At 38.7% G+C, this 25,456-nt stretch overlaps 2 protein-coding genes and 1 long non-coding RNA gene across 6 annotated transcripts in view; 2 read left to right on the top strand and 1 right to left on the bottom strand.

The window, feature by feature from the left end:
• Positions 1 to 3,969: 3,969 nt before the first annotated feature.
• On the bottom strand, positions 3,970 to 4,891 carry LOC115143636 (uncharacterized). The gene is made up of 3 exons (XR_003865679.2): positions 4,733 to 4,891; positions 4,540 to 4,619; positions 3,970 to 4,405 (listed from the first exon to the last, which is right to left on the bottom strand). It is a non-coding gene; the product is annotated as an uncharacterized LOC115143636 (long non-coding RNA).
• A 5,432-nt stretch (positions 4,892 to 10,323) lies between these two features.
• LOC115142854 (protein MANBAL) lies at positions 10,324 to 11,669 on the top strand. 2 transcript variants are annotated; one of them, XM_029682655.2, is made up of 3 exons: positions 10,324 to 10,479; positions 10,742 to 10,911; positions 11,178 to 11,669. In XM_029682655.2, the coding sequence occupies exons 2-3, from the start codon at positions 10,762 to 10,764 to the stop codon at positions 11,286 to 11,288; spliced, it is 261 nt and encodes an 86-aa protein (XP_029538515.1). In that variant the 5' UTR covers positions 10,324 to 10,479; positions 10,742 to 10,761; the 3' UTR covers positions 11,289 to 11,669. The 2 variants fall into 2 exon arrangements, with proteins under 2 accessions (XP_029538515.1, XP_029538516.1); XM_029682656.2 differs by lacking the exon at positions 10,324 to 10,479 and adding an exon at positions 10,539 to 10,630.
• Positions 11,670 to 17,244: 5,575 nt separating this feature from the next.
• Positions 17,245 to 25,456, top strand: part of LOC115142855 (proto-oncogene tyrosine-protein kinase Src-like) — a 34,709-nt gene continuing 26,497 nt past the window's right edge. For 2 of the 3 annotated variants that reach the window (XM_029682657.2, XM_029682659.2), the window contains exons 1-2: positions 17,245 to 17,650; positions 18,724 to 19,062. The gene's annotated coding sequence lies outside the window, so the exon portion shown is untranslated. Of the gene's footprint in view, positions 17,651 to 18,723; positions 19,063 to 24,641; positions 25,002 to 25,456 lie in introns of those variants that run through there. The other variant, XM_029682658.2, reaches the window with a different exon arrangement.

Consider the following 25,456-nt stretch of genomic DNA (forward strand, 5'->3'; position numbering starts at 1 on the left):
TATTGCAATGATTCTTTTCCATCATTGTATTGTCACTACAGGATTATGATGCCTCTGTAGTGTCACGTAACAAGGTGTGGGTGCAGAATATAAGTACCATTATTAGTTTGTAAACTGCTCTCTTGTTTACCATGTGGTTTAGTGCGAGAGGATGTGGTTAGACAAACCACAGATATCATCTTCAAGCAAAGTTTTTTTTTGTCTCACTTTACTCAAAACGTGGGCTGTGAGCAGTAGGTAAAAGTTGAGATGGGAATATACTAGAGCAGAGATGACAGAGAATCTTTACTGATAGTGCCTACGTGCCAGTTACTGAGAAGAAACTGGGGGTGGATAGGGGGTTTTCATAAAACCTCACGACCTTGATAGATTTACAAAGGCTTTCTTAACATCCTGAGTATGAAACATGTAATTGCTAAGTTTGTTGCTACCACCACATTACTTTGTTTGTGCCATTGTGAAAAACTGAGTTTAAATGTATTTGGCTAAGGTGTATGTAATCTTCCGATTCAACTGTATACAGTACCAGTCAAAAGTTTGGACAGACCTACTCATTCAAGGGCTTTTCTTTATGTTTACTATTTTCTATAACAATAATAATAGTGAAGTCAAAACTATGAAATAACACATGTAGAATCATGTAGTAACCAAAAAAAGTTTTAAACATCTAAATATATTTGAGATTCTTCAAAGTAGCCACAATTTGCCTTGATAACAGCTTTGCACACTCTTGGCATTCTCTCAACCAGGCAAGGTAGGGTTGGTATACAGAAGATAGCCCTATTTGGTAAAAGACCAAGTCCATATAATGGCAAGAACAGCTCAAAAAAGCAGAGAAACGACAGTTCATTGTTACTTTAAGACATGAAGGTCAGTCAATCCGGAAAAGTTGAAGAGCTTTGAAAGTTTGTTCAAGTGCAGTTGCAAAAAACATCAGGCGCTATGATGAAACTGGCTCTCATGTGGACCGCCACAGGAATGGAAGACCAGAGTTACCTATGCTGCAGAGGATAAGTTCATTCGAGATACCAGCCTCAGAAATTGCAGTGCAAATAAATGCTACAGAGTTCAAGACACATTACAACATCAACTGTTCAGAGGAGACTGTGTGAATCAGGCCTTCATGGTCGAAATGTTGCAAAGGAACGACTACTAAAGGACACCAAGAAGAAGAAAATACTTGCTTAGGCCAAGAAACACGAGCAATGGACATCAGACCAGTGGAAATCTGTCCTTTGGTCTGATGAGTCCAAATGAGAGATTTTTGTTCCAACCGCTGTCTTTGTGAGATGCAGGGTAGGTGAACGAATTATCTCCGCATGTGCGGTTCCCACATGAAGCATGGAGGAGGAGGTGTTGGGGTGCTTTGCTGGTGACACTGTCAGTGATTTATTTAGAATTCAAGACACACTTAACCAGCATGGCTACCACAGGATTCTGCAGCGATACGCCATCCCATCTGGTTTGCGCTTCGTGGGACTGTCAATTGTTTTTCAACAGGACAATGAGCCAAAACATACCTCCAGGCTGTGTAAGGACTATTTGACCAAGAAGGAGAGTGATGGAGTGCTGCATCAGATGACCTGGCCACCACAATCACCTGACATACTTTGAAGAATCTCAAATATGGTTATTACATGGTTATTACATGATTCCATATGTTATTTCATAGTTTTGATGTCTTCACTATTATTCTACAATGTAGACAATAGTAAAAATAAAGAAACTCTTGAATGAGTAGGTGTGTCAACTTTTGACTGGTACTCTATATACTCTATATATTATGCTAATGTGATTTGCTCAGAGAAATAGATTTTCTTTATCAAGTATTCTCAAAAAGTTAAGTCAAAATGATTGGATTCTCTGTTTTCAATACTCCAGTACTCTTCCCATTTGAGGATAACGACACAGCCTTTAAAACATTTTTTTATGAGAGTGGAGGACACATTGAGAGGGAACTCAGCTCATTCCTCCATACATAACCTTCCCAGATTCTTGACATCCTATGTCTGCGCTGGAGTATTAAAAACAGGGGGTCCAATAATGTTGACACCTTGCTCTTTCTGAGCAATTGAGACAGTATAAAATTATCAAATTAAAATGTGGAGCATAAAATATAGCTCAGTATGTATTTATTGTATAGTTTTTTTTGCTCTTCTTCATCAAGGGATCTAATCATTTTGGACCCCACTGTACCTAGAAGGTAGGGTGAAAGGGTATAGGGATTGACTTGAGATTGAGAGTAACTCTTTTTAGTGAATTCTCTCATTCCCATGCTTATCCAGCGACAGTATGTGGGTCAAAGCTTTACATAGTCACCAACCAAACCAATTGATATTGAGTTCTCTGTGTTTGAACCAACACTAAGCCTGGAAAGGTCAGTGAGTACACACTATTGATCATGTCATAATGGGTACAATTAGATCCCCCTAATCGCAAAATGTGCTTTGGCATTCAGATAATGATGATTCAGCAAGCTTCCATCATGGCTATACACTCCATTATGTCTAGTAATTTGAGTGTTATATGTGTGTTGTGTTGATGAATCCCGATGCCTGTTACCTAGTGTGTTCATTCATGGTTCATTGCTTTTCAGAGGTAAATAAAATGAAGTCGAGCATGTGATCTGGACAAAATTGACATACAGTATTTAGCATAAAGAAAAAGAGGCAAGGCCATATATTATGGTAAAATTGATTCAGCCTGTTTTAAATACACATCAACCCATATACTTTACAAATGTTTACATTTTAGTCATTTAGCAGACACTCTTATCCAGAGTGACTTACAGGAGCAATTTGGGTTAAGTGCCTTGCTCAATGACAGTAGATGAAACATGGTATGAAACATACCAGTAGATGAAACATGGACGGTATTTCAAAGAAACCAAGAAAAAAACAAAATTCTGTGAAGGGGTGCGGATAATGTCATAATACATTGATAGTGAGTTTGCTACAGAATGTGGTTCATTAACAAGGACACAATGCCCTTGGTAAGCTTATAATGTAGGTGTCAGAAAACACAAACCTCTGTGCATTCTACCCTATTTACAAATTGATCCAGGAGAAAAGCTTCCATTTAATCTTATGTATAGTGAAAAAATATATAAACGCGACATGTTGGTCCCATGTTTCATGAGCTGAAATAAAAGATCCCAGAAATGTTCCATATGTACAAAAAGCTTATTTCTCTAAAATGTTGTGTGCAAATGATTACATCCCTGTTAGTAAGCATTTCTCCTTTACCAAAATAATATTTCTACCTGACAGGTGTGGCATATCAAGAAGCTGATTAAATGACATGATCATTACACAGGTGCACCTTGTGCTGGGGGAAATAAAAGCCCATTCTAAAATGTGTAGTTTTGTCACACAACACAATGCCACAAATGTCTCTAGTTGAGGGAGCGTGCAATTGGCATGTTGACTGCAGGAATGTCCACCAGAGCTGTTGCCAGAGAATGTAATGTTAACTTCTCTACCATAAGCCGCCTCCAACATCATCACTTTACCTCTACCTACATGTACATATTACCTCAATTACCTCGACCAACATGTGCCCCCTCACATTGTGCCGGTACCCCTTGTATATAGCCATGCTACTGTTATTTTATTGCTGCTCCTTCATTTTGTTATTTTTCCATTTTTTACTTCAGTTTATTTGAGTAAATACTTTAACACTTAACACTTCTTAAAACTGCATTGTTGGTTAAGGGCTTGTAAGTAAGCATTTCACTGTAAGGTACCTGTTGTATTCAGCACATGTGACATCATTTGATTTGATCAACACATTGCCTGCAGTACTCGTGCCCAACAACCACTTAGTTAAATTAGGAAGTTTTCCATCTTTATGACTGTCATGAACATGAGGAGAGACGGACTATGAGTTCCACATATTTTATTTTGTGAAACTTGGAACAAAACAAATTAAGACATAACGAAACGTAACATAGGTGGTGCAAACTAGCGCACACACAAACAATATCCCACAAAACACAGATGGGGAAAAAGGCTACCTAAATATGATCCCCAATTAGAGGCAACGATTACCAGCTGCCTCTAATTGGGAACCATACCAAGCACACCAACATAGAAATATGAAAACTAGAACACCCCTCTAGTCACGCTCTGACCTCAACACCATAGTGAACCAAGGGCTCTCTATGGTCAGGGTGTGACAATGACCGGCCCTAGTAAAAGTAACTTAAGAACATAAGTCTTTTTCTTCATTTTTGGGGGGTAATGTAACTGAAAATAAAAAAATACAGCCCTAGCAGAGCCCAGAGTCCCATGGGGACGTCCTCTAGCGTGTGGATGTTCTTCCCATAAAAGGCCAGCGTGATTTCACTCTCATGGTGAAATGGATCTCCGCCGATGTGCAGTAAAGGAGTGGGGAGCGATGAAATCTGTGTTAACAAAAGGAAGAGAAGATTAATACACATACAATTAACAAAGAACATAACAAATGTTCAGCTGTAGTTTTATATAAGCATGCACACTTATGTTTATGAAAAAACAGATTATTTGTGCATAGGCATACCTTGTCATGGACATAAAGGCCACTCGGGTCCTCATTGAAGAGGCAGGGCAAGAGCAGGATCGCTGCTGTGGTCTTGAGTCCTAGTAAAGTAAAGCAATGATCTTACTACAATTGCTAATTTTATTACAAAATACATTTTTTATGTACTATGTATTGGCTACATTAGAGGAAGGGAAGGAAAAAGAGCAAATACCCATGTGTGTCTCTTCTGTATTGTCCTTCAGGGATTGCCGAAATAGCTGGATGATGTCCTCACCCCTGCCTCGCCTCTCTACCTCTGCTATAATCTTGCCGACTAGCCTTGCGGAGTCCTTGAATGGTCTTTTCGTCTATGTCCATTCCATGGCCTCGATTCATTTCTGAGAAGATCATTTGCACACATTTGTATGTTAATAGATTTCAGTTTGTATTGCCTGCTGTGTGGGTTAAATGTACACTTCAAATGCAGATGTCCAACAACATATCCTTACCTTCTTCTTGATCCCAATTGCATTGTGTCCATGTTCTGTCCTATAAGAATTTCAAAGGAAGAGAAAATGTGTCAAAAAAGTCTTACAAGCATTTAATTTTTTTTTTTATTTAATAGTGAAAGATAAAGGGCATCGACATACAATTGAATGCAAAATAGACAAACATATTGGAGAAAGCGCTAGCCAATACAGTAATGCCATACAGGCCTAATATCAAATTTCAAGCTATCTTTGTACACAAATTGTTCAATATTTTATCAGGTTGACTTGAAAGATTATACGCAACATTTTGCTGCGTGGCAATACTGTGTTTGGATTCCGAAGGGCATGCATTTACACAAAATAGGTAGTCTAGTCACTGTATTAATATCATTATGCATTTGAATCCCATGTTTTGTACATGTAATGTTATGCCCCCTTGTGAATTCCTAATAGCATTACATGCTATATAAAAGGCGAAACCCTCCATTCACCGATTCAGTTCATTGTAACATCTCGATTGGACAGGTCACCGTCGTTAGTATGTTGGCTGTTTTGTTGGTTAGCTAGCTAAAGTCAACGAAGCTAACGTTAGCTAGTTCATTCTCACAAATGTGAGAAATGCTTTAGATTGGAAACTTATGTTAATGAGTGTAAAGCCATGTTGGCTTTATGGAAAAGATATACAATATATGGGACAGCATATAGTTGAGGAAATCATACAAACCTAGTTCTGCCTAGTTAGGACATAACGTTAGCTATTTACGTTAATTATTCTGAACTATAGCTAACTAACGCGACAGCTAACGTTATGGAAGCTATTCACAAAATACCATAATTGTGTTCGTTATTCATTAGTATTGTATATTATTAGATAAATTATTTCGATACATATTCAGAGCCAAACATCAACCCAACTTACCTTTTTAACTGTTGTCGCATTCAAACTTAGCAAGAGCGTTTTAAGTTGCAATTGCAAATTCCCTGGAAATTCATAGGTGGGTGGGCCTGCAGGTATTTGGGTTGGCCCCCCCAGAAAATATAATAATAATAATAATTTTTTGTTTTTGGGAAAGCAGCTAACTTCCTGCAATTTTACACATTTTGCTATGGGGCAAAGAGAAAATGTGCAGTTTTATTGCTCATCTCATGCTATTCTACACATTTTGCTATGAGGCTCAGACAAAATGTAGCATTTTTTAAAGCTAAAAATCGAGGTGTTTTGACTGTGATAAAGGCACTGGATTAGCTGTCTTGTTTGCTAAATGAACAAATAAAATAGACTGGAATGCTGTATATAGCCATAGAAGCACAGTAAAATATGCCTCAATGCAGTCATATTCGTGGCTTATTGGGGATTTAGCTTTAAGTTAGTTATTTTGGCAACCCATCTCATGAGAGTGAATGTCATTCCAGTTCATCAGTTCTGTTATATTTAATCAAACCTGACTAACTCAGTTCACTGATCTATGGAGTGATTTCTGATAACAGTGAACATCCCCTCTTAATGGCGAAGGTGCATATAGATGGAGGAATTAAAATATAACGTCTTCATTTGAGCACTATCCACACCATTTAAAGTATGGTGCGCAATGTGGTTCAATGTGCCTATAAGTAACAGAGAGCACTCTACAATACGGCAAAATAAGCAAATCATGTGTTTGTGGTAAGTACATGGGGGCCACCATCTTTGCATCTTCACCATTTTGGGGCTGCATGTTTTCAACTTCAGGGTAATTGAAACAGGCTGAGCAGCAAGCTTTTTATGTCAGTAAAGATAGAGCTAGTAAGCTAGCTACAGTATAAGCTAAGCAGCTGATACCAGCAACACTAAAAAAGTATCTTCCGGATCACAGAATTTCAGAAATGTTCTAAAAAATAAATAAAAAGTCCCCCTCGTAACAGTAAAAAATGTACCTGTATTTATTCATTATTAGGGCTGTTATCGCCACACCAGCGGTCACGAGTCATGACAGCAGTAAATTCTGTCATGGTTATTAGGCTGCTGATGGTCATTACTAGCCTACCACACTTCCTTCCAGGTACTCCGCATTCTATTGTCCCTCTAATCACTCTGACATCAATGCAAATCTAATCAAATACTTAATGAGAGCCCATGAGCTGGTGTTGTGCAACATTTCTATAGGCTTTGCAATTGTGTGAGAGAACAAAGTTTTGATGGCCTCTATTAAAAAGAGGAGGATCCCATCAGCTTTCTATAGGCTTACTATATTTATTTATAAACGTTCCTAATATTAAGCACATATGTGTTAATATTGCTTCAGTCCCTCATGAAATAATCCCCTATATAGATTCTACAGACCCTACTGAGTATTCCCAACCCCACTTTTACATTGGCACATAGAATAGTTCTCTCTTTAAGCCAATATGTCATTTATGCACGTAGAATAGTACTCTCAATAAGACAATGTCATTTATAGGCCTACAGTGTATTTCATTGGGACCAATGGAATGGGTGGAGTAGCAAGTGGCCCTCGCTTCATACTCGTCGCCAAACTCACTGGCTCCAGTTCATCTACAAGTCTCTGCTAGGTAAAGCCCTGCCTTATCTCAGCTCACTGGTCACCATAGCAGCACCCACCCATAGCACGCACCCCAGCAGGTATATCTCACTGGTCACCCCCAAAGCCAATTCTTCCTTTGGTCACCTCTCCTTCCAGTTCTCTGCTGCCAATGACTGGAACAAACTGCAAAAATCACTAAAGCTGGAGACTCTTCTCTCCCTCACTAGCTATAAGCACCAGCTGTCAGAGCAGCTCACAGATCTCTGCACCTGTACATAGCTCATCTGTAAATTAGCCCATGCAATCTACTTCATCCCCATACTGTATTTATTTATTTATCTTGCTCCTTTGCACCCCAGTATCTGTACTTGCACATACATCTTCTGCACATTCTACCATTCCAGTGTTTAATTGCTATATTGTAATTACTTCGCCACCATGGCCTACTTATTGCCTTACCTCTTATCTTACCTCATTTGCACATGCTGTATATATATATTTCTACTGTATTATTGATTGTATGTTTGTTTATTCCATGTGTAACTCTGTGTTGTTGTATGTGTCGAACTGCTTTGCTTTATCTTGGCCAGGTCGCAGTTGCAAATGAGAACTTGTTCTCAACTAGCCTACCTGGTTAAATAAAGGTGAAAAAAATAAAGTGCTGCTGGAAATTTAGACCACAGTCACAAAATAAATAACACCATATAGAGACTCTAGTGCTAATTCAGTAGGGTATGTAGAATATTATGTTGTTTACATGTATTTACTTAAGCTCCAAACATTTCTCAGTGTCTGTAGAATTTAATGTTCATTACATTTATTTACTTAAGATCTAACCAATTCTCAATGTGCTCCACCTTCTAATGTTATTTGATATAAAGTACTAATTCTCTTTAGTTTAGATTTTTCCCGATATAGTTATAATTTTGTAACATAATTGTAAGATTATGCACTATGCAAAACTGCAAAATTATTGATTTCGTATCATTCACATAGCATTTTACTGTAAACTTTAATTTTGAAGTCAAAATCGGAAAACCGGAAGTCTTAATTTTGCTGCCGGGACGCTAATGTTACTGCCATGACGCTAATACAGTTGATCAAGTCACTACCACCGGCAGTGGCGACCGACGTCTTTGCACATAACTTTTGCAGGAGGAAGCCATTTTGCTTTGTTTGTATTTTCTCACAATTGCAAATTATTAAATCACTGCCACAACGTTTGTAACAGTTTAGCTAGTTATTCTGCCTATTTCATGGAAAGTAATGCAAGAGTGCAGTGATATCATAAATTAAGAAATATATTTTCATTTTTGATTGATCGGATGCTCGGGGATATATATATATTTTTATATGAGTCCCACATCCTACAGATGGCCCATGCTATCTGGAATCCTTGGGACATCCCTACCCCCCAAGACAGAATCGGTCAGTGCTATCCAGAATCCTTGGGACCCCTACCCTTAAAGGAGTAGTTCACTATTTTACAACTTGACGTTAGATTGTTCCTCACCCTGAAAGTTGTCTATGGGCCAATATGTAACCTAAAGCCAACACCTCATTTGGCCGCCTTTCGTTCCAGTTCTCTGCTGCCTGTGACTGGAACGAATTGCAAAAATCGCTGAAGTTGGAGACTTTTATCTCCCTCACCAACTTCAAACATCTGCTATCTGAGCAGCTAACCGATCGCTGCAGCTGTACATAGTCTATCGGTAAATAGCCCACCCATTTTTACCTACCTCATCCCCATACTGTTTTTATTTATTTATTTTTCTGCTCTTTTGCACACCAATATCTCTACCTGTACATGACCATCTGATCATTTATCACTCCAGTGTTAATCTGCAAAATTGTAATTATTCGCCTACCTCCTCATGCCTTTTGCACACAATGTATATAGACTCTCTTTTTTTTCTACTGTGTTATTGACTTGTTAATTGTTTACTCCATGTGTAACTCTGTGTTGTCTGTTCACACTGCTATGCTTTATCTTGGCCAGGTCGCAGTTGCAAATGAGAACTTGTTCTCAACTAGCCTACCTGGTTAAATAAAGGTGAAATTTAAAAAATGTTTAAAAAAATCCAGGTTTCAGTTTTCAACGGGGTACTTTTATTTTGAAGGTGAAACGCAAATTCCACTATTGTGGCTAATCGTTTTAAAATGTCATTACAAATTTAAACTAACTTTAGGCACCACTAGTTAACAATTAATGGAAGTCATGGGGGCATGTGAGTATGTTTTTTTTTTTTAAATGCTCAAATCACCTGAAATCAATTAAAATCAACACAATATTTGGTTTCATGTTATTTAAAGGTGATTTTAGTTTTTGTTTTTTGCTCACATGCCCCAATCACTCCCATTGAACGTTAGCTTGTGGTGGCTAAAGTTAGCTGACGTTTGTAGTGGCTGTTAAAGAGAACTGAATCATGGATTGCAGTTTCTCGTGGCCCATAGACTACTTTTAGGGTGGGGAACCATCTAACATCAAATTGTACAATATTGAATTACTCCTTTAACCATTTTAAATTAAAACTTAAATGGGGTAGGACCATCCCAAAGATCCCGGATAGCACGAACCAAGACGGTTTGGTAGAAGGAGGTGCATCACATATGAGTAATGAAGTAAAACAATGGTCCAAATATGGCATTATTCCCATTATAATTCGGAATTAGTCATTTATTAGGATCTGTATGATTATTCCGTTAGTTGCATTATAGTTTCAATGGGGTACCTTTATTTTGAAGGCGAACCGCAAATTCCACTTTGTGGCTAATCGTTATTGTGGCTAGATTCACATAGCTACGAAAATAAGCGGATATCACAGTGACTTCACTTCCGATGCAAATTTTACTACTGTAAAATATTTTTTGTGCTGATACGAATTACATTAAACTCACAATTTTACACTCAGGATCGTGTTTGGTGCTATAAAAAGAACGAAGGACGAGTTCACGTAAGGGCCCTGGTAAGCTTTTGTTGGAAATTGTAGCCTATGATTAGATTTGCCGAACAGAAAAGTGGTGTTATTGTATCGAGGCCGACAGATTCAATTTCAGAAGCGTGGAAACATTGTTGCAGCCACTGTTACATTGTATTTTCTGTAAACAGCAACGCAGGTAACAGTAATGCGCGTATTACAATATGGCCTTCAATGATTTGAAATATATATTGAGCATTGCAGAGAAGACTTATCTTTGTTTACATACATTTCGTGTTCTTGCACACAGGGACCTGAAAGTAGGCTACTATGTCCGCGGAACTGGACCTTTCGCCCCCAGAGGTACCTGAACCCACTTTGCTTGAGAGTCTCCTGCGCTATGGACTCTTTCTGGGAGCTATTTTCCAACTCATCTGCATCTTGGCTGTCATAATACCGACCTCCAAGGGGCATGAACAGGTATGGTAAACAGTCCTGTTGGCAGTTGAAAGAATGCGGTATGATATTGTAATAATATTGTCATTATTTACCATAGGTTTACTTATAGCATTATGTGTTAAATCCGTGTAAGCCTGATACTTTGTATCTTTTCCCTTCTGTCCTATTGTAGTCTTCTTTTGAACTTGGCTTGAGCAAGCAAACTGTCCATTACTATTCAGCAACCCACTGTTACTGTTCCATATGTGTCGAGTGTCACTGGGACTCACATTCTGTTTTATCTTTAGGAGGAGACTGAGCCAAGTGACATGAAGGCTGGTGACCAGAATAAGAAGTCAAAAGGACCTGCGCCTCAGATTCGCCAGAAACTAAAGAAAGAGAGCAAGAAGAAGCGATAGGTGTGTCGGATTTTGTGCTGTCCATGCAGTGCACCCAAAATTATTGTTACATTTCAAATTATGTAAACTGAATCATTTTTGTTCTATCAAATTCAACGATGTCTCTACCATGATTTATGAAAGAACAGAAGGGCATTTGAATAACTTTTATTCAACTAGTCTGCTATCAAATGTCATTTGTCAATCTAAAACTTGTAAAGGCCTAAACTCAACCAAAAACTTTGGGGACATACTGTACATTCAGAAAGTATTCACATCCCTTGACATTTCTCAAAACATTGTGTTACAAAGTGTAATTTCTTGTCAATGATCTACACACATACTCTGTAATGTCAAACTTGATGTATGATTTGTTTAATTAATAAAAAAGAAATGCTAGTATATCTTGATTATATATGTATTGACTCAGGGGTTTGAATAATTGTTAGTCACCTTTGGCAGCTATTACAGCTGTGAGTCTTTCTGGGTATGTCTCAAAGCTTTGCACACCTGGATTGTACAATATTCGAACATTATTCTTTAAATTCTTCAAGCTCTGTCAAGTTGGTTGTTTGATCATTGCTAAATGGCAATTTTCAAGTTTTGCCATAGATTTTCAAGCCAATTTAAGTCAAAACTGTAACTAGGCCATTCAGGAACATTCAATGTCATCTTGGTAAGCAACTCCAGTGTATATTTGGCCTGTTGAAAGGTGAATTTGTCTTACAATTTATGTTGGAAAGCCGACTGAACCAGGTTTTCCTCTAGGAATTTGCCTGTGCTTAGCTCTTCGGGTTTATGTGTATCCCTAGACAAGCATACCCATAACATGATGAAGTCAACACCATGCTTGAAAAGCAGCTGAGTTAGGAAGGATTCCTGTATCTTTGTAGTGACTGGTTGGGTTGATACACCATCCAAAGCATAATTGCTAACTTCAGTATGCTTTTCTATGTCCCGATAGGTGCCTTTATTTCCGAGGCATTAAAAAACGTCCCTGGTCTTTGTGGTTGAATCAGTGCTTGACAGAGGGACCTTACAGATAATTATATGTGTGGGGTACAGAAATTGGGTGTAGTCATTCAAAAATCATGTTAGCCACTATTATTGTGCACAGAGTGAGTCCATGCAACTTATTATGTAACTTTTACTCCTGAACTTATTTAGGTTTGTCTTGACAAAAAGGTTGAATACCTAATGACATTTCAGCTTTTCATTTGTAAAAAAAAAAAAAAAAAGTCTGACATTATGGGGTATTTTGTGTGATTAGTGACACAATCTCAATTTAATAAATGTTTAAGGCTGGACAAATATGAGGGGTGTGAATACTTTTAGAAAGTACTACTACTACATATTACTAACATTTCTGTGAAAACCCAGAATAAGCACCCTCTTTCTCTGTTATATCAATAAGAGGTTGAAAAAAAATAATACAACTACTCTTCATCTTAAAAAGTCTCATTCAGCCTTATAACCCTCACACTGTGCATATATTCTCAATGTTGTAACAACACATTTAATGGGAAATACATTATTTGAAATATTTCTCAGATTAAAAACACTTTTTTACGAAATTGACCTTGCTAATAAGGATGAATAGCATTTTCTGAGAATAAAAACGCAAGGACTTCCGTGAATCCGGATGGTAGCCTGCCTGGATCGTAACCCGCAACCTTGTGTCAGTCCAACACCTTTGCTTTTACAACAAGAAGAGGTCCATTGATGAGAGAGTTGGTGTTGTACTAAGGACTTACCTCCTGTGCACCAGCCCATTCCTTCCCTCTGCACCTCAAGTCCCTCATGCTCTGGCACATCTCATGGTAGCGCTATCCCACTTTTTCCACCATTGTAGCGAAATTTGTGGGTAGCCCAACTAGGACTTGAACGTGTGATCCCAGGTCTGTCAGTTTCACTCCTCACCAACAGATTGCTGGTGTTGTGCTTGTGCAAAGTATGTACTGGTAAACTATTCAGATTCCTGTTCAAATGACTGACTCACTTTTCACGATATAGGTTATGCAATCTCTGTTCTCTGTTAGTTACTAAATTCAATTTCACAGATACAGTACAGTTATATCAGATGCGTGATGGAAAGTAGGATGCATTGTGTTCCAAGGCCCTTGTTTTTCACATTCCTAAAGTAATATCTATTCCGAAGTGTAATAATTAATTTGTAATAACTAATTAATTTGCTAGCTATCATACAGTAGGCGTATATTAATAATTATATTTTTAATATGAGTATATATGCACTCATAATTGACTGTAGCGCATATAAAGCACCCACAACCTACCTGTAGCTGAAAACACAATCATCGCAGGATGAATGAGTGATGAATTTCCGTCCAAGAGTGGTCCATTTAAAAGTCATTCCTTCCTTTTGGCTTTTAACCAAATGTATTGATAGTGAGTGTGTTACTACAAATATGTGTACTCCTCCCCTCGCAGACCATAGGGCCATTTACATTGATATCAAAATATTTACCCCTGATACTAACCTTGGTAGAGTATGCGGGCGGCAGTGTAGCCTAGTGGTTAGAGCGTTGGAGTAGTAACCAAAAGGTTGCAAGATCGAATCCCTGAGCTGACAAGGCAGTTAACCCCTGAATCCCTGAACAAGGTAGTTAAACCCTCTGTTCCTAGGCTGTCATTGAAAATAAGAATTTGTTCTTAACTGACTTGCCTAGTTAGATAAAGATAAAATAAAAAATCCTACTGGAAGCTAAATAGCTTGTGATGAAATAATGATATAGTTAAGTTTGAGGTTAAAGATTGGCTTTCACACTTTTGGGAAAGGACTTGTGAAGAAAAATCTTTAAATTTGAGGTGTCTAAAATATCTTAGGAAATGTGGTAGTAATCTTGCTAAGACCAGAAGAGCTGAGGAGGAAACGGTGATCATTAAGATAACTTCCCTTTCTCAGAGATCCCCAGCCAGCCTCTCAGGGGAGGAGAAGATGGAACTGATTGTGTTATAAAATAAACTGGATAATATATATATTAAAAGCAGAAGGAGCCTTTATTAGATCTAGGAAAAAATTGATTGAGGAGAACAGAATTCATCCTATTTCTTTAGACATGAGAAATTTCACTCAACAAATAACACTATCCATAAGTTAAACATTGATGGTGTTATTACAGATGACCAAAAATTAATCGCCAAATACTGTAGCAATCTTTACAGAAAACTGTATAGCTCTACGTATTGTCAGGAATCCACAGATATGTTTTTTTGACTCACTGAAAAATGTTCACTCTATTAGTGATATAGAATCTAAACAGTGTGATGAACCCATCAAAGTTGAAGAGATTATAGAGTCTATCAAACATCTAAAGAACAATAAATCACCAGGTGTTGATGGAATTACATCAGAATTTTACAAATTATTTTCTGAACAAGTAGTTCCCTTCCTATTTGAAGTCTTTTTAGAGAGTATGAAAAACAATGTTCTCCCTCCTACAATGAGTCAGGGGTTAATATCACTGATACCTAAGCCTAAAAAAGAAGTGCTGCTCATCGATAACTGGCATCCAATTTCTATTTTTAATAATGACTATAAGATAGTAGCCTTACTACTTGCAAAAATAATTAAAGATGTCCTGGATGTAATCATTGATGAAACACAGTCTGGTTTTATGAGGAACAGACATATTTCTAACAATATCAGACTAGTATTAGACATACTTGATTACTCAGTCCTAATAACCGAGGATATAAAGCATTTGACACAGTAGAGCATCAGTTCCTCTTCCACTCCCTTGAGAGACTTGGCTTTGGGGATTTTTTCTGTAAGGCTATTAAGACTTTATAAAAATGGTAACAGCTCTATCAAATTGAAATATGGCACCTCACCTAGATTTGAGTTAAAGAGAGGAATTATGCAAGGTTGTCCTATCTCTCCGTACCTGTTTTTATTAATCACCCAACTTCTTACCAATTATTTTAAATAATAGTCCTGTACAAGGTATTTCCATAGCTGGTAAAGAAATGATTATAAACCAGCTGGCTGACGATACTACACCTTTCTGAAAGAAGCTAACCAAATTCCCATATCGATCAATGTGATAACAATCCTTTTCCAAAGCGTCTGGTGTATATCTTAACATTAATAAATGTGAACTCATGGCTGTCAAAGATTGTGTGACACCCTCATATTATGGTATTCCAGTGAAAGAAGAACTTACATATTTAGGCATAACCATTACAAAGGATCAGAAGTCTAGAGGCTTGCTAAATTTGAACCCTCTTATTAAAAACCCCCAGAAGAAGCTACATCAATGGCTACAGTGGGACTTGTCTTTAAAAGGAAGAGTCCTAATAACCAAGGCTGAAGGTATCTCTAGACTAACATATGGCGCTCTATCTTTATATCTTGACGGTAAAATAAGCAAGGACATAGACCAGATGCTTTTCAACTTTCTATGGAGAAACCATACCCATTACATTAGGACAACTGTTGTAATGAACACTTATGAGAATGGTGGGCTTATTTTTCTGGACTTTACTACCTTAAATAATACTTTTAAGATCAATTGGATAAAACAATTCCTAAGAAGACCCACTTCTATGTGGAATTTTATTCCTCATCATGTCTTCTCTACTTTTAGTGGCCTTAACTTCATATTGGTTTGCAATTATAATATTGACAAAGTTCCAGTGAAACGTTCTGCTTGTCATCGGCAGGTTTTCTTGTCATGGTCCTTAATTTATAAGCATAATTTTTCTCCACACAGATATTATATAGGGAATAATTGGGATATATTGTATAAAAATACTTCTTTGTTTTTAGAATATTGGTTCCAAAATAATATCTTATTGGTGAGCCAACTGGTAAATGCAGAGGGTCTTTTACTTAGTTATAAAGAATTCTTATCACTTTACAAGGTCCCTGTAACACCTACAAAATGTGCAATTGTTTTAGATGCCATTCCCTCAGGTGTTGCTTTATTATTCAGGAATGTGTCAAGACCTGACCCTCAGAGCCTACCTTCCGTTGACCCTGTTGACTCATCAGTAGGACAGATTTGTTTCTCTTTTGGTCCATTCAACAACGGAGCGATACGAACCTTGTTTCAGCAGGATTATGTCATGCCTTATTGGAATGGATTTATTGATAATATCTGTTGGAAAAAAAGTTTGGATGTTCCAACACACATACCTACTTGTTAACAAAATTAAGGAAGTTTTCTTTAAAATTATTCATAAATATTATCCTGCCAACCACTATATGAAGAAGTTTAAGGAAAACATCAACTCAAATTGTTCCTTTTGTAATGACCACCCAGAAACAGTGTTGCATCTTTTTTTGGCATTGTATTCATGTAAGAAAACTGTGGCAAGACATCAGTAGATTTATAATTGAACACATTTATGAAGATCTTACACTGTTGCGGAGAGATGTACTGCTTGGATTCTTTACCTATGATAGAAATAAGCTGAAACATTTTTATGTAATTCATTTCATTATTCTTTTGGACAAAGTTCATATTCACAAATGTACATTTACAAACAAAACACCACATTTTCTTACCTTACAAAAATACATTTAACTGTATTTTAAGACAATTAAATACTCTACTAACAAAAAAGCTGTTAATAATTATAGTATGTATGAGTTTGTAAGAGTATGTATGTCCCTTAAGGTCCTTGTGTAATGTGATATTGTACCCTTAGCCCAATTGTCCTTTGTATATTATGTATATATATATATAATTGTGTTCTCACATGTACTTCCTGCATTGATTTGTTGTTAATAAAAAAAAATATAACAAATATTTTCAAAATCCTTCCTCCCTCGCCCTGCAAGTGTATACTCGTCAGACGTCATGATACGTCATCAGAAGTGTCCACTTAATTTGAAGGGATAGGGTGTGTCTTTTAAGTGTTTGGACCGTAAATGTGTTATTCCTGACCCCATCTAGTTGCGTAAAAAACGTAATACGCTCCATTCCCCCCTATCATATTTGTGCTGTCTTGTTTCGTCACTGATGCACATGATCTTGCCTTTTTTCAATACAAGGAAGGTTTTCACCATATCCCTCGTATATGGCACAAGGATTAATTTCATAGCCCTAATTTATAATTTATCACTGCGCCTACTTAATTTTACTCATATTAATTTCCATAGCCTACTTGCGTTTATTTTAGCGAAGTGGATCGCTACCGCAATCTAAATTGTGCCCTCTGCTCTTCATGACCTCGCAACACTTAAACACCTAAATTCTCTAAATGGGATTTTCTTTCACTACTAGTTTCTTCAAATAAGTTCGATATCTTTCGTTTTCGAATCCTTTTCATGAAATGAAGACGACTGTGAAGATTTGATTTGGTTCTTTACTCACTCTTCTGTGCCTTGCGTGAACCTCAAGACGCTTGCTTCAAAGGTGAGTGTTGACTAGCCTACAATACTAGTTTATCTGAGGCCAAGTGAAGGAATGTCAAGACATTTTAGTATAATACATTTGCTTGACATTACACAAAGGATTCGTAATCGACAGCTTTTCTCTTGTTGGTTCACATTGCTCGCATCCCCACCACCCCACTGTGTTCTGAATTGACAGTATAATTTTTTGGCAATTTCACCCTAGGATTTATATCCTACGTCATTCATTGAGTATGTTGTTGACAGATTTCACCCCCATCGCATAGCCAACATAGGCTACAATACAATAATGCATGCTCGACCCCTCCTCGATTGAAATGAAGTTGTAACAGCACCTGCTCTGATTCATACAGCCCAATTATAACCTACCAATTAAAGCGGGTTAAGATCAGTATGTATGTGCATGATCTGCACTTAAATATATACCCTAGCTAATAACCTTTATAATAACACATCTTTCACCAATGGGGTTACAATACGTTTACTTGCGTAAATAGTGACCGTCTGGTGCGCAACATTTTTTCCGGCATTTTGGTTATACAAATATTATGATTTGGACAGGGGCACAGTTGTGTACATCATATACAGTTTATGCTTGACCCCAATCGCTTGATATATATATTTTTGCTACAGCCCACATTTACTGGTTTGAATGAAACAGGTGTGCATCCCTGGGAATTTTGGCATGGGATGTTGCCAAGTGTCAGCATAGCTAAATGGAGGCTATTGTTCAAGTGTGGCTTAAATACACCATTGCATTATAATAGAATAACACAGCCTCAAATGCTCCCATACACCGGTTCATAACACCCGTACCAATATAAGGATAGCTTTAGTCAATCGGATATTTTTAATATCAGATCTACTGTATGTGCTGTTGAGTCTTTCTATGTCGATAGGATCTTGTTGATGTGCTTCCCCTAAGGATTTCTCCAAGGACTGATATGGGTTCAAAAGAGCCTATATAATGTGCCTCATTAAAGGGAACAGAAGCCCAGTTCCTATTTAAGTCTGTTTACATGGCTCATTGTCTGCCAATGGTTGATACTGTGTATCTACTTCCCCTTCTTACAGTGTGGAACATGGCTTAACGATGCCTCCTTTCGTTGCTTCAGGGAGAGTACCGCATTAAGTGACGGACAGAGGAAGTGGATCCAGCGTCGAGTTTATCTGCTGGGTTCTCCCCTGGCTGCACTCCTCTGCTCCGCTCCCCCTCTTCCCCCTCTCCATTCATTCTCTGTGCACTGCCATGGAGGAGAGAAGATTAGATGGGACAGGCCGATAAAACCTGGTTTTCTGGAGAGTTGGGGTGAGACAAGGACTCCAGGACTGCGGAGACACTGCCGTCTCCTGTGAAGTTCTTTTATCAAATCTTTTGACGTCCTTTTACAGGGACCACGAGACAACATCAAGGTGATTCTTCGTCCAATCTTGGGCTACGTCTCTCATGGTACCCTATTCCCAATATATAGTGCACTACTTTGGACCAGAGACCTATAACCTTATTCTCAAAAGTAGTGCACTATATAGGGAATAGGGTGCCATTTGACACACCCTTGTTCCACCTATCTGGCAAGTCCAAGCATTGTTGAAAATGTATATCACTTCCATTTTGTATGTTCTTCTGTGAACCAAGCCTCAATTCAGTGGCCAGGCTATATTTAGCAGAATTGTGGGACTGTTCTGAGGATTATGGATATTTTCTAAGTCGAAAATATCTGAATATTTTCCTATTTAACCATGTTTGTATTTGCTCCGAGGAACAGGGTAGACCTAAGCCAGAATGAGGAGCACACACTCCTTTTTTTGTTCACTTTTGATCTTGATAAACATGCTTGTTTCCCCCTCCAGGGAAAAAACAAGATGAGTCTTTCGATTGTCCCATCAGCCTCAAGCAAAGTCCCAACTAATTTCATCAATGGAGCAGTAACACATGTAGGAACTATAACCATAATTCGTTGAATGTGGGGATTACAATTTTTGTATTTGCCTTGCTTGGTATGTGGAACATGCCATCAAACTGTGTTTTCCCTCATGTTGTACGCACACACACATACATACAGTGCATTCGGAAAGTTTTCAGACCCCTTGACTTTTTCCTAATTTGGTTACATTACAGCATTATTCTAAAATTTCTTAAATCTACACACAAAATACCACATAATGACAAAGCAAAAACAGTTTAGACAATTTAGCTAATTTAGTCTTTTGGCAAACTCCCAAGCAGGCTGTCATGTGACTTTTATTGAGGAGTGGCTTCCGTCTGGCCACTACCATAAAGGCTTGATTGATGAAGTGCTTCAGAGATGGTTGTTCTTCTGGAAGGTTCTCCCATCTCCACAAAGGGACTCTGGAGCTCTGTCAGAGTGACCATCGGGTTCTTGGTCACCTCCCTGACCAAGGCCCTTCTCCCTCTATTGCTTAGTTTGGCCAGGCAGCCAGCTCTAGGAAGTCTTGGTGGTTCCAAACCTCTTCCATTTAAGAATGATGGAACCTACTGTGTACTTGGAGACCTTCAATACTGGAGAAATGTTTTGGTATCCCTTCCCCAGACCTGTGCCTCGACACAATCCTGTCTCGGAGCTCTACGGACAATTGCTTCGACCTCATGACTTGCTTTATGCTGTGCCATCCACTGTCAACTGTGGGACCTTAAATTGAAAGGTGTTTGTGCCTTTCCAAATCATGTCAAATCAATTTAATTACCACAGGTGGACTCCAATCAAGTTGTAGAAACATCTCAAGGATGATCAATGGAAACAGGATGCACATGAGCTAAATTGTCAAGTCTCATAGGAAAAGGTCTGAATACTTATATAAATAAGGTATCTGGGGTTTTTTTGTGCTAAAATTTCTAAAATCCTGTTGTCACTTTGTTATTATGAGGTATTGTGTGTAGATTGCAGAGGAAAATGTTTTATTTAGAATAAGGCTGTAACGTAACAAAATGTTGAAAAGGTCAAGGGGTCTGAATACTTTCCGAAGGCACTGTACATGCATGCACACAGTACATTCACATACTCTACAGTACGCATGGCTATGGATGCCTAGCTATGGCTTTTCTCACACTGCATATGCGCACACCCATTGTGATTTTTGTGTTTTAGGACTTTGAACTCGAATGAGTTTGGTTTCCCCTGTATGGAACTCAAAGGAACTGCCCCTAAACCTATATTTTGATTCCTAATACAAAACTCCTTACAATTCCCCTCACTAGCACCACATATTTAAACACCCCCATTCATTCAAACATTTTGTATTTCTTCCATTGATTGCTACCAGCAACATGATATGGAACTACACTCTAGACTTCCTATGGAATGGAGAACCTGTATTTTTTTTTATGGAACGAAAAAAGGTGTTGATCTGTCTTCATCCTCAGGTGCCTGTTAACATCGGTTGGCAGTGAGAGGAGTGGTTGGTTGGTTGATTCTGGTTTACAACCAACCACCAAATCAGTCCCTCTCCCCTTCCTCAGTCCACCTTTCCATCTCCCTCTCGCTCGCTCTTTTCCTATCCATCACCCTTTCGCTCGCTCTCTTCCTATCAATGTCTCTCTCGCTCGCTGTCTTCCTATCTCTGAGTATTGTAACTGGGAACAAATCACATCATCACAGATCCTGTTGTTCAAGCTTTCTTGCTCCATATTAGGGGATGTGCTACTAGTTGTGCAGCTGCAGCATTAGTTCCGTTGTTTACACTAACTTTGAGGCTACTATGGGTGTGCTGGTCACATTGTCCTCCTGTCAAAGAGCAGTCACAGTCCCTTGAGAGGTTTCGAAACTCCTAAATTGCTTCCTTCCCTCTTCTCCTGAAAAGCCTCATTGATACTGATTGGTGACAGTAGGGCACAATATTGTGGAACGTTCAAATAGAAATGCAGTATGTAGAACAAACATGTACATGTAGATTATGGACTCAAGTCCGCTCTGTTCCTGACATTTCTATGGGCAAGTTGTGTACTAAAGGTGGCCCAGGTGATATCACTGAACAGGAGCATGGTTCCATTTCAATTCTCTACCCTTCTGCTTAATGCACAATCCTCCCTCATTGATGTGTAGGAACAATGGTGGGAAATAGCCAGCCAATGCTTGCACCAACCCAAAGCTTTTAAATCGATGACAAGGAGTGTGGAAGTGCACACCTCGGGAGAAAGATCGAGAATCGAGAGACAACCTCTGTGTGGTCGTGGAGGAAAGACGTCTGTGATGGCTGTTTTGAAGTTATTTAGTGCATCCTGTACAGCAGACAGCTCTAGCGATTAAGCTTTACCTCCAGTTGAAGGCAAAAGGGTTTGGGATGTATCTCAACCTTGTTCCGTCACTATGGTCTCTCTTCCTATAGTTTTTCAATCGATTTGTATGGCACTCTGCTTATCTTTTGTCACAGTTCACTGAGCAATACACTCATTTTTCAAATGCAAGCTTAGGGGCAAGAAAAATGGCCATGTGTTGTTCATAGAGAGAAACCTTGTGATGAACCAAACCCGTAACCCTGGAAACCCATCTTTCTATGACCAGTAGCCTGGGTCACAGGTTCATTGGGATGTTCTTCAAATCAGGTAATGAAAAATTAATTAGGGATGTAGGGTTTTCTACAATAAGTTGCATGCTGTTTTAATGTAGCATGTGCTAGTTTAGCAACCACATCGGTATTCTGCACAACACTGCCTTCCATCAGAACTCTGCACTCTGTAATGCTGCTGTCAGTAGTAGGCTTACTGGTATACCACTAAAACCAAAGCTTTTTGGGGAAAAAAGAAAATAAAGAAATTGGGCATTCTCAGTAGATAGAAACTGGATGTACTACTCAAACTTATGTTTCAATTAGCTTTCTCCATTTTGTAGCCTACTGAACATAATGAACCAGTTCTCGGGGAAGGTGATGTCACTTCAACCAGCTAAACTTCCACCATACTAGGACATCGGTACAGGCTTTTGGCCCTTGATGCTGGTGTTTTGTCACAATCTAGACATGTGCACATGATAGCTAAGCTAGCTTCAACTATATAGTTAATGCTACAACATTGGTATGGCTTTTGGCCTGGATGCTGTTTGGTCCAGGGCCCAGCTTATGCGCAAGCTAGCTTAACTAGCTAGTCACCACTATGCTAAGCTAATACGTTGGTACAGACTTTTAGACCCCAGCTGATGGTATTTTGTCCAGGGCCAGGCTTGTGTACGTTATTTTGTCCTTTGGTTCCACAATTCCAGTGACCTGCAGTCTCATCAAACGCCCACTAACATTGAGCTGTCATCTACCCCCCGGCTGTCTCTCTGTGTGACTAAGCAGCATGACACTGAGGAAAACTTTATTCCCCCCCACTGGGCTGGCCTTCATTCTGACTACAGATAAATCAGAGCCATGCATTCTCACACACATTCCCATCTGTATTTATAGATGCACACAGCAGGATGTTTTTCCTTTTCCTCTGAAGTTTCATTTGAAGTTCTAAACATATTTAGGGTGTGTTTTACTCACTGTTTGTCTCTCCCACGACGTTATTCCTCTCTCCTACAACGTCCATCACAATTACATGCACATGGCCAATTATGCAAATTAGGTGATGTCATTTAGCGACTTTTAGGACAGCCAATAGCTACTTTCCTTACTGAGGAGTTGGCAACACAGACCACGAGACGCATTCAGTCTGCCAGGTCAATGCAGCACAGACAACAATGCTGTTTTCACTTTGCTTCATAATATAAATCCACTAGCGTTCTATAATGACACTATTAGTTTGTGTTTCTTACACCAGCAAACCGCTAGCTTCTTTTCTTAGCAAGTTGCCCTAAATCTTGTGAGACGCTAATTGTTATCCGTTAATACAAATAGCTAGCTAGCTAATACATGTATTTAGTAAGAGCAAATGTAGCTCGCTAATACAGCCTGATAATAACAGTGATGGTGTAGATCTAAATCAGCATGTTGTTTGTGCAACAGTATCTTCTAAATCAAAGAGGAATATGCAAGATATACTTTAAGAGAACATATTTTTTTTGGGGGGCATCTGTACTTTACTTTACTATTTATTTATTTTTTTGACAACTTTTACTTTAACTTGGTCCAATTCATACACTTGTCAAGAGAACATCCCTGGTCATCTACTGCCTCTGATCTGGAGGACTCACTAAACACAAATGCTTTGTTTGTAAATTATGAGTGTTGGGAGTGTGCCCCTGGCTATCCGTAAATGTCAAAAATTAAATGGTGCCATCTGGTTTGCTTAATATAAGGAATTTGAAATTATTTATACTTTTACTTTTGATACTTAAGTACATTTTATCATTTACATTGTCTTTTGATAATTAAGTATATTTAAATCCAAATACTTTTAGACTATTACTCAAGTACTATTTTACTGGGTGGCTTTTCCTTTTTCCACCACTGCAATTCTTCCACCACTGCAATTGAGTACAGGAAATGCAGAAATGATAAAAGTGCTGAAATTTGTTTTAGTCGAATTTGAACAGTATAAAACAATCAGAATGGAGAAAGACTTATTGAAATCACTTAGAATGTATGTGTTGCCACCCTAGGATCACTCACTACTCATAAAGCACCCTAGGATCACTCACTACGCAAATGTAGTACTTTTATCATTCAAAAACTTTTTATTTTTAAATACCGTGATATATTTTTTTGGCCATATCGCCCAGCCCTAGCATGAATGCACACGCATGAACGCACACACACAGCATGTTCCTTACCTTTTCATCTGAGTAAACACACACACACACACACACACACACACACACACACACACACACACACACACACAACAATGTCTTAAAAACCCCAAAACAGAGAAGAAATCTCCACACCTGCACTCGAATGTGTCTAAAAATCCATTCACACTCATGGACAAATGCAGCAACACAGACACAACCACAACCTCATATGCTGCTGCAGCAGCACCCCCCCATTCCTTTTTTTAGCTCTTCCCAGTTAATCTGCTCCTCCCCCACACTCTGTTAGTCACACTCAACCCTGTCTGTGTTCACACGGCCGTAACACATCTCGACAACAGGAACACATATGTGTAAATGCTGTTCATTGACTACAGTTCAGCATTCAACACTATTGTTCCCTTCAAGCTCGACACCAAGCTCAGAGCACTGGGTCTGGACACCACCCTCTGCAACTGAACCCTGGACTTCCTGACGGGCAGACCACATGCTGTAAGGATTGGCAACAGCACCTCTTAACACTGGGGTGCCCCAGGGGTGTCCTCAGTCCTCTGCTGTTCGTCCACGACTGTGTGGCTTTGCACGTCACCAACTCCATCATAAAGTTTGCTGACGACACCACGGTTGTAGGCCAACAGCGCCGAGTCAGCCTTTAGGGAGGAGGTAAGTGAAACGGTGTTGCGGTGTCATGACGAAAACATGAGCAAAACAAAGGAGTTGATTGTTGACTTCAGATATCAGATGAGGGATAATGTCCCAAACTACATCAATGGGACTGTAGTAGTCTTCCGGCGCCGACAGAGATGGCCGCCTCGCTTCGCGTTCGTAGGAAACTATGCAGTTTTTTGTTTTTTTACGTGTTATTTCTTACATTAGTACCCCAGGTCATCTTAGGTTTCATTACATACAGTCGAGAAGAACTACTGAATATAACATTGAGTGGCTGCTGCCAACACACTGACACTGACACTGACTCAACTCCAGCCACTTTAATAATGGGAATTGATGGGAAATGATGTAAAATATATCACTAGCCACTTTAAACAATGCTACCTAATATAATGTCACATACCCTACATTATTCATCTCATATGCATACGTATATACTGTACTCTATA

The sequence above is a fragment of the Oncorhynchus nerka genome, linkage group LG15 (assembly GCF_034236695.1).
Source record: "Oncorhynchus nerka isolate Pitt River linkage group LG15, Oner_Uvic_2.0, whole genome shotgun sequence".
NCBI lineage: Eukaryota > Metazoa > Chordata > Actinopteri > Salmoniformes > Salmonidae > Oncorhynchus > Oncorhynchus nerka.

Excerpts from the sequence above, each read along its gene's own strand:
- LOC115142854 (XM_029682655.2), top strand. The coding sequence starts at position 10,762 with ATGTCCGCGGAACTGGACCTTTCGCCCCCAGAGGTACCTGAACCCACT. Across the intron at positions 10,912-11,177 it reads CCTCCAAGGGGCATGAACAG|GAGGAGACTGAGCCAAGTGA; the intron begins GTATGGTAAACA and ends TTTTATCTTTAG.